At 51.0% G+C, this 17258-nt stretch overlaps 1 protein-coding gene across 3 annotated transcripts in view; it reads left to right on the forward strand.

Annotated features, from left to right (window-relative positions):
- The window catches only part of DAG1 (dystroglycan 1), a 64417-nt gene extending 48690 nt beyond the window's left edge, over nt 1–15727 (forward strand). For all 3 annotated transcript variants that reach the window (XM_060022501.1, XM_060022500.1, XM_060022499.1), the window contains exon 3: nt 10901–15727. In XM_060022501.1, the coding sequence (XP_059878484.1) occupies nt 10901–13303 (2403 nt within the window). In that variant the 3' untranslated portion in view covers nt 13304–15727. The remainder of the gene's footprint in view (nt 1–10900) is intronic.
- The last annotated feature ends 1531 nt before the right edge of the window (nt 15728–17258 follow it).

Genomic DNA, 17258 nt, shown 5'->3' on the forward strand with positions numbered 1-17258 from the left:
TAGCCGCTCTGTGACATGTGGGATCTTCCCAGACCGGGGCACAAACCTGTGTCCCCTGCATCGGCAGGCGGACTCTCAACCACTGCGCCACCAGGGAAGCCCTGTTATGGTAGTTTTTAATATCTGTTTTGCACTTAGATTTCTACATACACATAATGTTCTGGCTGTTTATTGGTATGTTTAAAGCATAAGAACATAGTGGTTTGAAACGGCCAGTTGGTTTTGCTCACAATTTTGTGGCCAAGAATTCAGGGATTTAGAGCTCGTCTGGGAATCTCATCTCTGCTGCACATGGTACTAGTTAGAGTGGCTCACCTGGGCCTGGAGGATCTACTTCCAAGGTGGCTCATTCATGGCTGGCAAGTTGGTTCTGCCTGTTGGCAGGGAGCTTACCTGGGACTGCTGATCAAGGTCCTTGGTTTCTCTCCATGTAGACCTTTCCACAGATACCTGGATTTCCTCACAGTACAGTAGCTGGGTTCCAAGATTGAGTATTCCAAGATACAGGAAGTGGAAGCTGCCAGTCTCTTAAGGCCTGGGCTTGGAAACTTGCACAGTGACACTTCCTTTGTACTCCATTGGTCAAAGCACACCCAGGCTCCAGTGAGTCTTTACCAACTTGCCTCTCTCTGACCCACAAGCCCCAGGCATCTAGATTAGAAATGGTCACTCTTCCATGCCACTTCCATTCCATGCCACTCTTCTCATTGAGAGGTGTGTCTATGCCCCTTTCCCTTGAATCTGGGCAGACCCACTCCTCACCTGACCCTCCTTGTGTTCTCTTCCTTTTCCTTTTTGACCCCCTCTCTTTAGCTCTTGGCTTGTTCTTAGGGTGGCCTTGTGTTCTCAGAGGTGGTCATACTTCCGAAGATCCTGTCTCAGTTCCATGGAGCTCTTTCTAGTTTGTAGAGTCTTTGAGAAAGATTTCCATGTAATCTTCAAAACACCCCAGTAAGCCAGTTTCTAGTTTATTAGATGAAAAATGGCGTTTTTGGAGGTACATTTCTTACCCAGCATCAAATTTCATCTTCTGAATATCCAAACCCTGTAGCGATGACCCTTGTTCCAGTGGCCACTGGAATGTTGTACATGGATTAGTCTTGACCAAAGGTGCCTTGAGTCGATACTGTGAGCTGAGTATTTGCTGTATCTGGCAGAGGGACATTTAACAGGCTTATTCACTGGGGGAGCAAAGAGATTTTACTAGGAAAACAGGATTTTATCTGAGCATATCTATCTGTGGAAAGCACACCATTTAGTAGATGATTAGCCTGTAGAAAAACAGGTGAAAATGTGTGACTCTTCATCCTGAACCGTCTTGACCTCAGGGTTGTGTGGGGTGGGAATCAGATCAGAAAGCCTGACTTCCTTCCTGGAGCTTTGTTTTCCCTGTGTGTAAAACAGGATTGAAAAGTCTTTACACTAAAGGAGTTGTTTTTTTCCCCCCTATTATAATAATGATGTATAAATGTACATTGTAGAAAAAGGGAGAAAGAAAATCTCCTGTGGTTCCTACCACTAGCATACTCCTCTATCATTTTCTGCGTTCATCAAGAGGTGTCTGTGTCACATACACACACAGACATTTTAGACAGACCTGAAATCATGCTGAATCTATATTTTAACCTTTTTTTCATTCACTGTAGTTTGAGGTTTTTTTCCTTGGTTATTAAGTATTCTTTGGGAATGTAACTTTTAAAGGCTGCCCAATATTCTTGAGTATGTGAGGAATATTTCAGATCTTGGTCCCAAGGAGCCTTGTTGGGGTGACCTCCAAATCATATCTATCACTATTACTGTCATCCAAACTACCACTCGCTCACCTCTTCCCAGGCGCCCTGCCTCTGTTCTTAACCCCTTAGTCTGTTCTCCATACTGAGTCAAGAGACATCTTTATCTTTGTAAAGCTTACATCTGCTAAAAACAGGCCTCCCCTACCACCCTGCCCTTAAGATTAAGCCCTGTTTGATCTGGCCTCTGGCCTCTTCTCTCTCCCCTTTCCCTTTGCATACCTTGTCCCAGCCACACCAGCCTCTTTCTGCCCCACAGATATGCCAAGCTTAGGGCCCACCCCAGGCTGCTGGCTCTTTTTTTCTTCTGTCAGTATGGGTACAGCCACCTCTTTCAGGCTTAGTTTCAGCATTGGAGCCCTTTCCCTCCACCCTGATGAAGGCAGATTTCTCACAAAACCCTGTGTTATCTTCTTAGCAAATTTTTGTACTTGAAATTCTTTTTAGTCTGCATGTTTGATTCCAGTCCCATAGTAGGCCTTCAAATGTTTTTGGGCTGGCAGAGGGAAGGAGAACCCCCTCAGTACCTGCAAACCTGCTTTGGATTGTCAAAGCCTACCTGCCAGGGACTTCCCTGGTGGTGCAGTGGTTAAGAATCCACCTGCCAATGCAGGGGACACGGGTTCGATCCCTGGTCTGGGAAGATCCCACATGCCGTGGAGTAACTAAGCCCATGTGCTGCAACTACTGAGCCTGTGCTCTAGAGCCCACGAGCCACAACTACTGAGCCCTCATGCCACAACTACTGAAGCCTGTGCGCCTAGAGCCTGTGCTCTGCAACAAGAGAAGCCACCTCAATGAGAAGCCCGTGCGCCGCAACGAAGAGTAGCCCCCACTCCCCACCACTACAGAAAGCCCACACACAGCAACGAAGACCCAACACAGCCAAAAATAGATAAATAAAATAAACTTATTAAAAAAAGAAAAAAAGCCTACCTGCCTGTTTGTAGGAAGAAATGCCAGCCTATGTCAGGGCAGTAAGAGACTAAGCTTGCCTAAGCCTCATGTGGGGTTCCCAGGTAAGGGTTGGCCTTCCAGTCAATTAGCCGAATTGCCTAATGAGGACTCATAGGCAGAACATGGTCTGTCCTGAGACCTGATGAGATTAGATGGTGTGGTTGTCATACTTGCTGACTGGTCAGGAGATGTGCATGGGGGTTGGTGATAGAATAATTCAGTGTTTGTAACAGACCATGTAACAATCTATAGAAGGGGTAGAAAATCAAGTCTTATGCTAAGTGAGCTGCACTGGCTACCTGCCAAGCCTTGTTGGACCTGTGTGGGCTGATGGTTGTGGTATTTCAGGAGATTGTGGCAACTTTGGGAATCACAGTGACAGAGGAAGTGCTGCTTGGCATCAGCCAGGTATGCCCATCGGGTAATATCAACTCCTAAAACAAGCACTTCCCTATATTTTATACACCAGACTTCAAGGAAACAGGTCAGGAGAAAGAAGAAGGGGACATGCCTGCCTGGAGGATTAACCCTGAGGTCCTGGATCCTTTGCTCTGCCCCACATCTGAGACTCTTTCATGTCCAAACAGCCCTTATCCAGTCTCATCCCAGCCAGCACCTATTACTTCCCTGCTGTTCTCTAGCTCTACCTCAAGAATCAGTTTGCTATTACTGACCCCATTTTAACTCCCAAATGGACTCCATTGATCTGATGTAAGAAGGGTCTATGGGCTACCTCCAGACCTTTGTGGCCAGCATGACCTTCCTGAAAGACCTGTGCCTTGGGTCTCTCTTCTTTTCTCCTGTGGCCTCAGGGCACCCTAAAGGAGATGGTCCTGGTGTGTGCTCCCTTGGACCAGACTAGATGCCTGTATGCAAAGCTCATCCCAGGTCTCGACTGTTCTTTGCTCTCACAGCAGTCTTAGGTCTTAGAACACCCTCTCTCTTCATCAGGGTCTGTAGGTATAGGTCCCACAGAAGCCAGCTTTGCCTTTGCTGGGCAGATCCTAAGCTGTCCCAAGTTGGCCATAGTATAAGTTACCCCCCTGACTTCCCTCAGGATTGGCACTGGCTCCCTAAGGGTGCCTCTCCTCTGACTTGAGTTGAGTGTAGGACTGGCTGAGGAAGGTGATGATATGGCTGGAGATGTTCTAACTCCTCCTCTCTGGGTTGGTCAGGAGAGAAGTCTTTGCATCTCATGAAATGATTGGGCTGCCCCTCTAGATCCCCCTCAGATGTCTCATTTTGGTAGTGCCCATGAGGATGGCTTTTCATCCCTGCTTCCCTTTAGCCTCCTTGTCTGGAGACAATGTGGAATTTCTCTCAGCCCAAGATGTTGGCAGACTGGGAGCAGCCCTTCCTGGGACTGTGCTCTCATCTGCTGGCATAGGCCCCCAATTGTTCCCATGAGAACAATGGGTACTCTTTTTGGCCAGGAAGGGGAGCTCATGAAAGGAGTATTTCTTTGGATGCTTGCAAGCTTTGTGGCAACCCCGCCTGCGTGAGATGAACTGCAGTTTCTTCCTGCCTCAAGTGGGTGTTCCCTGGCTCTGAATTGATCCCTTGTGAACAGAGCACACTGGGAAATGTGGGTTGGCGAAGGAAGGCATCCTTGGGGGTGGGTTGTCAGAATGGCATTTGCCCAGACATATCAGCTCAAATACTTATTATTGAATATATAGGCTTCTATGTTTTAGAAAAAAAATTACTGACAAGGACTGAAAACATGATGAAGTAAAAATAGTTGATGTCAGGGCTTGGGATTGAGGGACTGATTCTGAGAATTTTATTAGTGGCTATAACCATCCTAAGCTGTCCCTTACTTTGGGGGGAAAATGATTAATTTTTGTTTTCAGATGAGAACAGTTAACAGCAGATAAAATGCTTCATAATTCAGACCAGAAGGGCACTGATTGGGCTGGACAAGTTGTATTCAACAACATGTGATCCTGTGGCCTTGGCCTTTGTGGCAACAGCCATATTCTGGCTTGAGGTTTGAATGTCAAGCAGCAGAACCAATTATTGTCTCTCATGGGTGTGGCTCTCCTCTACTCGGTAAAGCAAAGTATGTCTACCCTGGTTCTACCCTGGTTCCTCACCTTCTGTGGGGGCAAAGGCTTGGCCTTTGACCTCAAGCCAGAGGCTCTTTGTGTTGACATGTGCCATCTCCCCACAGCCCAGCCATGTGACTGCCCATGTGCATCATTTGTGGAAGTTGAGCTTGGCCACAGATTAGTCTCATTGTCATAGTCCATGGCACAGACACAGGATCACCCTGAATGTGAGTCAGCACCGTGGGGGCCTCTGAAACGTGACTGGAAGCTGACTCCATCAGAGGGACTATTTCCTGCCCCCCTGAGCAAAGGAGCCCACCACACAGTTGGCCTGCCCCAAGGAGGCCTTGATCACCTCATGTGTGAGTGCCTCCAGGGTGTTGCCTATGGTATCCAGCCATAGACGGCTGTGGGTTGTCTCAGCTCCGCAGCTTGGGTGAGGGGTGAGGGGCTGAAGGGTCCAGGAGCCAGTGACCAGGTCTGAGGGAAGGCAGGGACTTTGCCAGGGCAGGCTGCTAAGAGGCCTAAGCAGTGGGGTGTCACAGGGCAGCAGTTTGTGCCACTGTGAAATGGACCAGTGAGAAGACCCTCTGACACATCTGTTAGGGATTCAGGGAAGGGCCCAGCCTGAACCCCTGGGGCTGTCCTGTCTTGAGGTGTTGGTTGGAAGGTGCCACCACTGAGGCTCAAAGGACCCTCCAAAAGGTTTGTAGTGTGGGGGAATTCTCACCAAATGCAGTTTCTTTTTTCTTTTTTCTTTGTGGTACGCGGGCCTCTCACCGCTGTGGCCTCTCCCACCGCGGAGCACAGGCTCCGGACGCGCAGGCTCAGCGGCCATGGCTCATGGGCCCAGCCGCTCCACGGCACGTGGGATCCCCCTGGACCGGGGCACGAACCCATGTCGCCTGCATCGGCAGGCGAACTCCCAACCACTGCACCACCAGGGAAGCCCCAAATGCAGTTTCTTGATTATACTTTATTCCTAAGATCCCTCTTTGCTGGCCAGCATCAGCTCACCCAAGTGACAAGGATATGAAAGTGCTCATCCATCTTTCTGGAACTTTTGCTTGCCATTTCTAAGTCCCATAACTCCTGCATGGGTAAGATACCACCTTGTGGGTTCTGAATGATAAAGCTTAGGTTTTCTTGGTTTTAGAAACCAGTGGTCATATAGTTAATTAAGCCCTAGTGAGAGTGCAGCTCCTCAGTTTTGATGGGCAGAAATCTGCTCTTTGATGAGGGACTAAGTAATACAAGCTCCTCTGCCGATTTGTTCTTTCTCCAGGTATATTATGCTGATTTGGGGTGAGAGACTCTACTTATGTTGCATGGTGTTTAGCACAGGTGCTGTATCTTTATCAGACCAAGTGTTTGACAGTCTACTGTGCCAGAGAAGGCTCCAGCGGAGAAGTTGAAGAGAATGTCTGAGAACTGAATAGCCAGTTACTAGTCATCTGCTAGTGTAGACTGAGGAGTGACCAAAACCTTCACGTTTGGCAGTTCCCCAATCATTGGTCATGGTGATATTTTGTGGGCAATGCTGGGCAGGTAGTCTTCAGAACTCCTTATGTGTCTTCCAAGGTTTTGTGGTTTTGATTCGTAATGTTTTTGGATGTACTTTATGGATCAGGATTTCTAAAATTGGGTGTGTGGCTGTTCAAGATCTTATTTTCCTCAGTGCTGGGCTTGCCTTCTATCTCAGAAGCATGTTCTCTCTGAGGGTTGCTGAAACTGGAAAGATTTCTGGCTCTTTGTGAGTGGCCTGTGATCTAGAGCCCATGATCTCAAATAGGCTTCCTCCTGCAGTTTCTGCCTCCTGCAGGTGTTCCCATTGCCTGAAGTCTTCTTTCCAAGATGGCTGCTTTATAAGGTCAGCAAGGGAGTATTGGTATTTAATGATGGAGGGTGACTTGAAAACCTGGGGGTGACTTGAAACCCTGGGGGAGTTCCATGGCCGGGGACAGCCTGTCACCCCAAATACATGTGCTGGTGTTATGAGCACTTCACACAGAGTTCTGATTCCTGCTTCTTGCATGCCATTCCTAGCCTGGCAGCCCTTAGAGGGTCAGTTGTGGGTGGTTACAGTACAGCTAGGACAGAAATTTCTATATGAGTAAACTAAGTCGGAATCTCATGTGCAAATATGCCAGGATCAAGCACATCTCTTTTAGACTTAGAGGATGTGAGTGCTGGCTTTGGGCTGTCACCTGCAGCAAGTTCTCCCTGCCCTCTCTGCCCCTCAACGTTTTCATCCACTCTTAGCAAACAGGTCTTAACAGGTAAGCAAGTCCCTGAGGGTCCCCAGCCTTGGCCGTGTTCCCCTCTAGGGTCCTGGCTTCCTCTTCCTGTGGCCTCTCCACTTCCCTTTGATGCTTTGAGTTTCTGCTTTGGGGTATGAACAGGGAGACAAAGCCTCAGTGTGTGCTGGGTCCAAGGCCATTTGGGAAAGAGGATGAGGGAGTGGAGCCTGGACACGCCCTGGATCCATTCCTGCAGCAGCCTCACAATGTGTACTGTGTCCTCTCTCAGCCCATAGGGGCGGGTGAGGAACCAGCACTGACAGAGTCCAGCGTGTGCCTGGCCCTGTGATCATACAAGGCTGGCATCTTTTCCCCCTTCTTACATGTGAGAAAACAGGCTGAGGTTAGATGAAGCCTCAGACTGCCTGGAGATGGGGCTTCCCTTCGGATACGGTGTTTTTATAGAGATGAGTCCTGGTTTGTCATGGGGGCTGTGTCTCTGAGAAGGAACTTTCATATCCCACTTCACCCGTAGGCCCTGAGAGGAAAAGTGGTCTAGATCCTGGAAGTTTTGCAAGCTGGGGAGGATGTCCAGAGTTCCCATGGACTGAGGGGCTCCTGCTTTGTCACAGTAGAGCAGGTGTTGCATCCCAGAGCGTTCCCTCAACTGAGTGCCCTTGAGAGGGAGGGGGGCTGCTAGTGGAATCCTTTGGGGACTGTGGACACTGCCAGACCTTCAGGCATGTTCAAACTTCCCAGTTCAGGGGCTTTCCCTAAATGGCCTTGAAAATGCAGAGATGTCAGCTTCCCTGTGACTTGGGTAGGTTCCTTGTGGAACTCAGATTTGTTTTGCTTCCTGTGGCCTTTATATTAAAATGAATCATTGCCAACCAAAGTGCTGCCTGGATCTGATGTTTGCAGTACCAAGATGTTCAGAGATGCATGGATTTTAGAACGTTCAGGTTAGAATCTCTCCTTGTCTGAGGAGTACCCAAGACACCGGGGACTGTTTGCTTCCGGGTGTAGATCCAGGTTGAACACCTATCCTGTGGCCAGGGCTCTAGTACCTTGAGGAGCCAGAATTTGCAGAAGGGAGGGCAGGTGCAGGGTGGAGTGGCTTGGCTCTGTTTTTCTGACATGGCTTATCCCAAATGTTGTCTCTAAAGCTGTGGGTAGACCATAGTGAAAGAATTTGTTTCTGTAACCAAAATGAAGGTACACAGTTCTGCTCTTCCATCGCCCAGTTTGAGATTGAGCATTATAACCTACTTTGGTGAAACCTGGGGTTTTCTTTAATGTTTGTTATTTATATTACGCGTTATTAACATGTTAAAATGTTACTTGGCATAGTTCAAATAAGTGTATATTTTCTAAGTCTGGCTGTGTGGGAGCCTTGACCAACCTGGGTTTATGCCTTAGGGCATGTCTGACAACAGAACTGTGGCTGTTGGGGGTCAGCAGAATGGGAAGCTGAGCCAGCCAGGGGAGCTTGAGGAGATGAGGGCCCTTCTCTATTCTTTCTGTTATAAAGTGCCCTTACGTAATTGAGACAGACTTGAAAAAGCACTGGCGCTGCTTACTCATCTGTGCTGATGGAACACACGGCGCTGGGCACAGGCCTAACTGCCTGGCCACTGAGGCATATCCCATGGGCCTGGCCAGCCACTTGGCACCCATCTGGAGCCTCTCCTGGTCTCTCTTGGCCCTGTTCAGTCTTCTCTACAAGTGGCTTCTCCTTGGCTGACTTCATCCAGAGCTCCATTTTTGGCCCTCCCTTTCTCCTTTCTCTGCCTGATCTCTTGCAGATGTGCTCTCATTCCAGTGGTAGTCATTGGGATGGGGTGGGCTTAGGAGAAATACCCTTGGGTGGCCGGAAACCTGGGTCCGCGCCCTGGCTCACCTACTCTCTTCCTCTCAGGAAGTTCTTACCCCACCCCTGTAAAAGATCTCATGGTTCCCTTGACTACTCCATTTGGCCTTAACATCTTTGCTTCACATTTTTTGCAAAACTAGATCATTCAACCTTTGCTTTATATGTTTGTATGTGGATGTGGCAGTTTTTGTATTTAACATAATTGAACTGAAAAAATTTAAAGCATAGGTTTTTCAGTCAAAGCAGTTGTGATAAGTATTTTTGTAGCTAAAAAAGATTGTAAAGGAAGAATATATTTAGTGTTTTTCATGGATTTGAAGACACCCATGTTTACAGTTATTTTACCATTTCTGATGTTGGTTCTGTTTGCAGTAGATGGTGAGTGATGGGATGGGAGATTCTTAGTGGTTCATTAATTAGATGACTGTGCACCCTAGTGTTGATGGAATGTGGTCACAAAAGAAACTCTGTGAACTCAGTAGTTCAGAGAGCAGTCAATAAAGGACAACTCCTAATAATGTCATATGTCTTCTCATGGCTTTTTGCTGGAGGTAAGAAATCTCTTTACAGGCAGGGTAAATATCTGGTCTCTGATAAGGTTGATGGAATGGCATGCTCATTGACACCCGGGTCCTAGCTGGGAAGAGCAGGTATGAGTTCAGGGTCTCTTCCCCAATCACTCAGGCACCCGGCTCTTGGAAGGAGGAAGCCTGACGAACCAGAGCCCCTGGGGAACCCAGAAGCTATAGCTGTGGCCTTCCTGCCACAGGGAGGGAAGCGTTTTAGTTTCCCTCTCCTGACAAGCAGTGACCATGAAGGGCAATCCCTGGGCCGAGGCTGGCAGTAAGACATGCCATCTGTTGGCCATTGTGTTTCTGGACTTGACGGACAGGGCAGTGGAGCTGACTGAGAGTGCCTTTAGGCAGACCAGAGAGTGGGTCCCACCTTTCTTGCATTGGGGGCAGGAGTAGGTGTTTCCCGAAGGTGAGAGAAGTCATAGATGGGGCCTGGGCAAGAGGCGAGTCTTGTTTCCCTCTTGTCAGCTGATGGTGGAAGTTTTTATGGTGGCATTCCCTTGGGGGCTTTACGTATTACCAGTCATATTGCTGTGGAGAAGGACTTCCACCCTGAAATAAGTCTGGGAGGTGCTGTTGGGTGGAAAAGGGGATGAGCTCCTGAGGCCTGCTCTGTGCTTCGGCTTTCCAAGGACAGAGGTGAGCTCTGTCCATTTCCCAAACTTAGTTGACTATAGAATTCTCTTTTAGAGAGACTGGAGGTCCTTGGAATGCCTTTCATAAACGCTCTTCTTAGGATAATTGTTTACATTCCCCTACCCTGGACATTGCAGTTTTTCTTGAGATTTGAAAAGCACTGTTAAGACATTAGATACAGCTAACCAAATGTGCCCCACTACACTTGAATGTAACATGGTGGTTGTAAAATGAGGCATTTGGGGGTATTGAGTTGTCCCTGCACCCAGACCTGTGTGCATTTCCACTTCTGGGCAGGAGAGGCACTCTAGGCCAGGCATATACCTTGAGCAAAGTTGTGGTGTCTGTGGAGGGTAGGGTAGAAGTCTGAGGTAAGGTTGGAAAGTAGTGCTGAGGGGTGAGACACCCAGGCTTGATTCTGCAGGCAGAGTGGACGAGTAGGTGGCAGGGCACTTCGTTGGTATAAAAACCTGCAACATTCTTGAGCTCCATGGCATCAGTTCTCTGGGATGAGACATGTGTTTTGAGTGCCAGAACTGCTGTCTCCCCACCGTGTGGCCTTGGGCGAACCATTTGCCTTCCATGCTAGCCCATCTGGCAGCCCCAGTCTTTCGTGATAGGTAAATGAGCTCCAGGAGAGAGGCGTTGGTTCCTCCACCAGGAATTCTGAATTGTACCTCAGGCCTGTCACACAGGCTAGGCCATTGGTTCACTGTTGTGATCATTTTTGGGTTATGCAGTGATGGTGGCAATTAACTCATGCTGACATCTCTTCTAGGTATCAGCAGCAGGGAAGGAGACCTTACCATCCTGGCTGCAGTGGGACCCACAGAGCCACACCCTGGAGGGTCTCCCCCTTGACACTGATAAGGGCGTGCATTACATTTCAGTGAGCACTGCACGGCTGGGGGCCAATGGAAGCCACGTCCCGCAGACTTCCAGTGTGTTCTCTGTTGAGGTCTACCCTGAAGACCACAGTGAGCCACAGTCTGTGCGGGCGGCGTCACCAGACCCTGGTGAGGTGGTATCATCTGTCTGTGCTGCCGATGAGCCTGTGACTGTCCTGACGGTAATTCTGGATGCTGACCTCACCAAGATGACCCCAAAGCAAAGGATTGACCTTCTGCACAGGATGCGGAGCTTCTCAGAAGTGGAGCTTCACAACATGAAGTTGGTGCCAGTGGTGAATAACAGACTGTTTGACATGTCGGCTTTCATGGCTGGCCCAGGAAATGCAAAAAAGGTGGTAGAGAATGGGGCCCTGCTCTCCTGGAAGCTGGGCTGCTCCCTGAACCAGAACAGTGTGCCTGACATTCGTGGTGTGGAGGTCCCTGCCAGGGAAGGTGCTATGTCTGCCCAGCTTGGCTACCCTGTGGTGGGTTGGCACATCGCCAACAAGAAACCCCCTCTCCCCAAACGTATCCGGAGGCAGATCCATGCCACACCCACACCTGTCACTGCCATTGGGCCCCCAACCACAGCCATCCAGGAGCCACCATCCAGAATTGTGCCCACCCCCACATCTCCAGCCATTGCTCCTCCAACCGAGACCATGACTCCTCCAGTCAGGGATCCTGTTCCTGGGAAGCCCACAGTCACCATTCGGACTCGAGGTGCCATTATTCAGACCCCAACCCTCGGCCCCATCCAGCCCACTCGGGTGTCAGAAGCTGGCACCACAGTTCCTGGCCAGATCCGCCCAACAATGACCATTCCTGGCTATGTGGAGCCCACGGCAGTTGCTACCCCTCCCACAATTACCACCAAGAAGCCACGAGTATCCACGCCAAAACCAGCCACACCTTCTACTGATTCCTCAACCACCACAACTAGAAGGCCGACCAAGAAGCCACGGACACCCCGACCAGTGCCCCGGGTCACCACCAAAGCTCCCGTCACCAGATTGGAAACCGCCTCCCCGCCTACTCGCATCCGCACCACCACCAGTGGGATGCCCCGCGGAGGAGAACCCAACCAGCGTCCAGAGCTCAAGAACCATATCGACAGGGTGGATGCCTGGGTTGGCACCTATTTTGAGGTGAAGATCCCGTCAGACACCTTCTATGACAACGAGGACACCACCACTGATAAGCTGAAGCTGACCCTGAAGCTTCGGGAGCAGCAGTTGGTAGGCGAGAAGTCTTGGGTGCAGTTCAACAGCAACAGCCAGCTCATGTATGGCCTGCCTGACAGCAGCCACGTGGGCAAGCACGAATATTTCATGCACGCCACAGACAAAGGGGGCCTATCAGCTGTGGATGCCTTCGAGATCCATGTCCACAGGCGCCCTCAAGGGGATAGGGCTCCTGCTAGGTTCAAGGCCAAGTTTGTGGGTGACCCAGCAGCTGTGGTGAATGACATTCACAAGAAGATTGCCCTGGTGAAGAAGCTGGCCTTCGCCTTTGGGGACCGCAACTGCAGCACCATCACTCTGCAGAATATCACCCGGGGCTCCATTGTGGTGGAATGGACCAACAATACACTGCCCCTGGAGCCCTGCCCCAAGGAGCAGATCACGGGGCTGAGCCGGAGGATCGCTGAGGATGATGGCAGACCTCGAGCTGCCTTCACCAACGCCTTGGAGCCCGACTTCAAGGCCATGAGCATTTCTGTGACAGGCTCTGGCAGCTGTCGGCATCTACAATTTGTCCCAGTGGCGCCACCCAGGAGGGTGCCCTCAGAGGCACCACCTACGGAGGTACCAGATCGGGACCCTGAGAAGAGCAGCGAGGATGATGTCTACCTGCACACGGTCATTCCGGCCGTGGTGGTTGCAGCCATCCTGCTTATCGCTGGCATCATTGCCATGATCTGCTATCGCAAGAAGAGGAAGGGCAAACTCACCCTCGAGGACCAGGCCACCTTCATCAAGAAGGGGGTGCCTATCATCTTTGCAGACGAACTGGACGACTCCAAGCCCCCACCCTCCTCCAGCATGCCACTTATCCTGCAGGAGGAAAAAGCCCCCCTCCCCCCTCCTGAGTACCCCAACCAGAATGTGCCCGAGACCACTCCTCTGAACCAGGACACCGTGGGAGAGTACACACCCCTGCGGGATGAGGATCCCAATGCGCCTCCCTACCAGCCCCCGCCGCCCTTCACAGCCCCCATGGAGGGCAAGGGCTCCCGTCCCAAGAACATGACCCCATACCGGTCGCCCCCTCCCTATGTCCCCCCTTAACCCACAAGCGCCTGGGTGGAGGCAGGGGTAGGGCAGGGCCCTGGAGACAACACGGTGTTGTCTGTGGAGACCAGTGGCCTGCAGACCATCGCCCACTGGGAGCCGACACCTGACCTAGCACACGCTGACACACACGGGGCCTGGACAAGCCCGCCCACTTGGTCCTCCTAAACCCCAAAGCAGCTGGAGAGACTTTGGGGACATTTTTACTTTTAATTTTTGCCTAACAGCTTTTTGTTTGTTCATAGAAAATTCTTCGCTGCGTTTTTGAAGGCTGGCTCTGAAAGCACCGTTTGGAGTAGAGGTAGATGGAGGGAGCGAGGAACCGTGAATGAACTCGCAGGCAGTGCTGGGCGGCCTCCCGGCTCTCTGCGTTTTGCCTTTAACACTAACTGTACTGTTTTTTCTATTCACGTGTGTCTAGCTGCAGGATGTAACATGGAAAACAGTAGCTAAAGATTAAATTCAAAGGACTTTCAGAAGTTAAGGTTAAGTTTTTACATTTAATCTGCTGTTTACCTAAACTTGTATGTGTAATTTTTGGGTGGGTATGGGAAATTGCTTTGCTAAAAATAAGCTCCCAGGGTGTTTCAAACTTAGAGAAGACCAAGGGACAGTATTTTTTATCAAAGGAATCCTATTTTTTCACACTACGTAAACTTTGTTGCTCTGATACCCCAGAGAGCCTGACTGGGGGCCTCCTGGCCCTGGCTCAGGGGCCAGGGCCCTGGTGCTGGGTTTGCTGTCCCACTGTTGCCAGGGGCTGGAAGCTGGAGGGGCCTCTTAGGCCATGGACATCCACACCCCCACCCCATGCACGCTAGCGGCCCACAACCAAGGGGTCTTCATTTCCATAGAAAAGGGACTCCAAGAGGCAGTGGTGGCCGTGGCCCCCAACCTAGGTGCTCCAGGTGGGCCAGCTGCTCGTGGGGATGCCTGGGGAGGTCGAGAGACTCGACCACATCAGCCTGTTTTCTTTTACCCTTTTTCTGTGTGTTTTTTTTTTCCCCCTCCTAAAAGGAATATCACGGAGTTTTGAAACACTCAGTGGGGGACATTTTGGTGAAGATGCAATATTTTTATGTCATGTGACGCTCTTTCCTCACTTGACCTTGGCCACTTTGTCCCAACAGTCCACAGCCCAACCCTGACCCACCCCACCCCTTTTCTCTGGCGCTCCAGTCCCAGGCCTTGGGCTTGAACAGCTGGGAAAGGTCTGGTGGCTGGGGAGGAGTGCCAGCAATAGTTCATAGTAAAAATAGGGGGGCTCTCAAAGCTAATTTTTTACTAAAGTTTTTATACAGCCTCAAATTGTTTTATTAAAAAAAATGATTAAAAATGGTGATGCTTACAGCAGTTTGTACAAGCTCCTAGTGTTGATTCCATGGGACTGACGGCTTTGCTCATTTTGATTTTTTTCCCCCCTTCTTTTCCTAATGGTTTAAATTCTGGAATTACACTGGGGCTTCTTTTGCCTTTTTTAGCAGAACATCCGTCCATCCATCTGCATCTCTGTCCCGTGACTCAGGGGCACCCACTCAGCTTTGATTCTCCTCCTTTGGAAGAAACCATTTTGAGCATGACTTCTTGATGTCTGAGAGTTATTTTGGGTACCTTTTAGGGAGGAATGCCTTTTGCAATAACGTATCCCTTCCGTGATCGAGGGCGGGTGGGTGGGTGGACCCAGGCTCCCTTTGCACACCAAGCAGCCACTTCTAAGCCATACTGACCATTTTGCAGAGGATTCATGTGTGCTGCCTCAGGAGGGGAGGAACGGTCAGAGTGGAGGGGTCTCCACCCTGCCTTTCTCTGGAGGGTATTCCTGCTTGCGCCTTCTCCCCCAGGGCCTAGCCTCTCTCTCCTGCCTGGTCCCCTGGTGGGGTGAGCAGTGCCACTGTGGGGGAAGCCTGTAGATGAGGGCTCAGTGGACCTGTGATGACTGGGCCTTGTGCCTCCAAGCCCTGATCCAAGCCGGAGTTTCCCCAGTGCCCCGGAGTCAGGAGCGCAAGCTGAGTCTGACCTGGTGAGATTATTTTTGATGACCTTGCCAAAAGATAAACAATTTCCAGTGTTCCAGGTGAGGGCTTTGAAAGGCCTTCCAAATAGCTCCGTTGCCCCTAGCAACCCCACCATCGGGCATTGCCACGCAGAGACGTGGCTGGCCCAGAATGGCCTGTTACCATAGCAACAGGAGGCGATGGGGCAGTGAACAGAATAACAACAGCAACAATGCCCTTGCGGGCCGCCTCCTCCCCTGAGTGCCCGGCTGGCAGTGGTCTTTGGACTCTGTGAGACAGAGAGCCAATCTCACATTCAAGTGTTCACCAACCACTGACGTGTTTTTATTTCCTTCTATATGATTTTAAGATGTGTTTTCTGCATTCTGTATAGAAACATATCGAACTAAATAAAAGTGTCTTTATTACAATACCATTGCCTCCAAGCATCTTTTTCCCTAGCCCCTACACAACATGAGTGTAGGGTGGAACTAGAGTCCATGTAACAGAGGGAAGAGGGGACCCAGCTAGGCCCACTCGGAGGTGGCCTTTGAGCAGCTGACCAAATAGCCTTCACATCCTTACCATTTCTGTTCCTCTGGGAGGGGTGGGTGTGTGCACCAGAAGCTCTGTCAACCAATGAGCCCTCCTTAGCACCTCTTCTGCCTGAGCCAGCTGAGATAAATCTCCTTGAGCCTTAATTTCCTCATCTGTAGTGCGGGGTGGGGAGAGGAACGGGCAGAAAACCCAGTGAGACTGGGCGGGAGAGGAGGATGGTGGGAGAGGTCTTGCTACAAGCTGTCTGCCCCAGAGTGGGTCAGCTTCTGCAGGTTCCAGACAGGGGTCCCTCAGGCTGGGCCCCCTGCCTACTACCTTGTGGGGTTGAGGCTGGCCAGTCTCCCAGGTAGTCTCAGGCAGGTTTGGCCTTGGCCTTGGCCTTGGGGTGGGGAGAAGGGGAGAATGGTTTCTGGCCAGGATGTTCTGCCTTCATTGGGCCTGTAGTTTCTGGGGGCCTGCCCCTAAGTGCCCTGCCTGGGATGGACAGGCCAGCTGGGTAGCCTTAGCATGACTTAGTGCCCAGGAAGGGGCAGGTTGTCCTGGGACACTGCCAGGGCGTGGGAGGCAGGGCATGCAGCAGCTGTGTCTTCAGAGGCAGGATCAGGGCCATTGGTCACAGAACAACTGGTGCCTCTTTTGGGCTCACTCCCACCACCACAGGGTCCTCACCATCTCCACCTACAGCACCCAGGCTGCAGCTCTGCTCACAGCTTTCAAGACCCAGAGCTGAGACTGGTCCTGTATTGCAGATAGAACTGAGTCCCAGAGTGGGGAGTTGGGGGTGAATTACTTGTAGGATACCACACTGATAAATACCAGGAAAGGTGTCCCCAGTGCAGAGTTCAGGGACACATACCTCACCCCAAGACCTAGCAGCAGGAGCCCAGGAAATGACCCTGCCTTTGCTCTCTTGGCCTCAGGAAGTTCTGCTTAATGTTTAACCTGAAGCCACTGATGGAGGTGACCCTAGAGTCTCAGCTGGGGTGGGGCTAAGTTGGTCTGTTTGTGTCCCTGTGAAGGCTCCTTGTGTCCAGGAGGTGCCCCTGGGTGGTTTCCGGGCGGTAGCAGGGGCAGCTCTCAGCCTTGGTAGTGGTTCAGGGGCGCCCCATGTCAGCCCGGCGGAGAGCCAATTGCCAGGGGCTCTGGGCCAAAGAGGGGGGACAGTGTCCATGGACTCCCAGGAGGTGGCGCCTCAGGCTGGAGTAAGCCTGACAGCAATGGGCAAGTCAGGCTGTGGGCGGGGTTAAGTAACAGCGGAGGCTGGCTGTAGGAGGGTGGAACCCGGCCTAGAGCAGAGCAGAGACGGCCGGACACTGGACCAACCCTGGAGGGGGGCGGGGCCGAGCGGGGCTGTAGGCAGGGCTAAGGCGGTAGGGCCTGCTGCCGAGAGCCGCTCCGAG

Source organism: Delphinus delphis, chromosome 10 (assembly GCF_949987515.2).
Source record: "Delphinus delphis chromosome 10, mDelDel1.2, whole genome shotgun sequence".
Taxonomy (NCBI): Eukaryota; Metazoa; Chordata; class Mammalia; order Artiodactyla; family Delphinidae; genus Delphinus; species Delphinus delphis.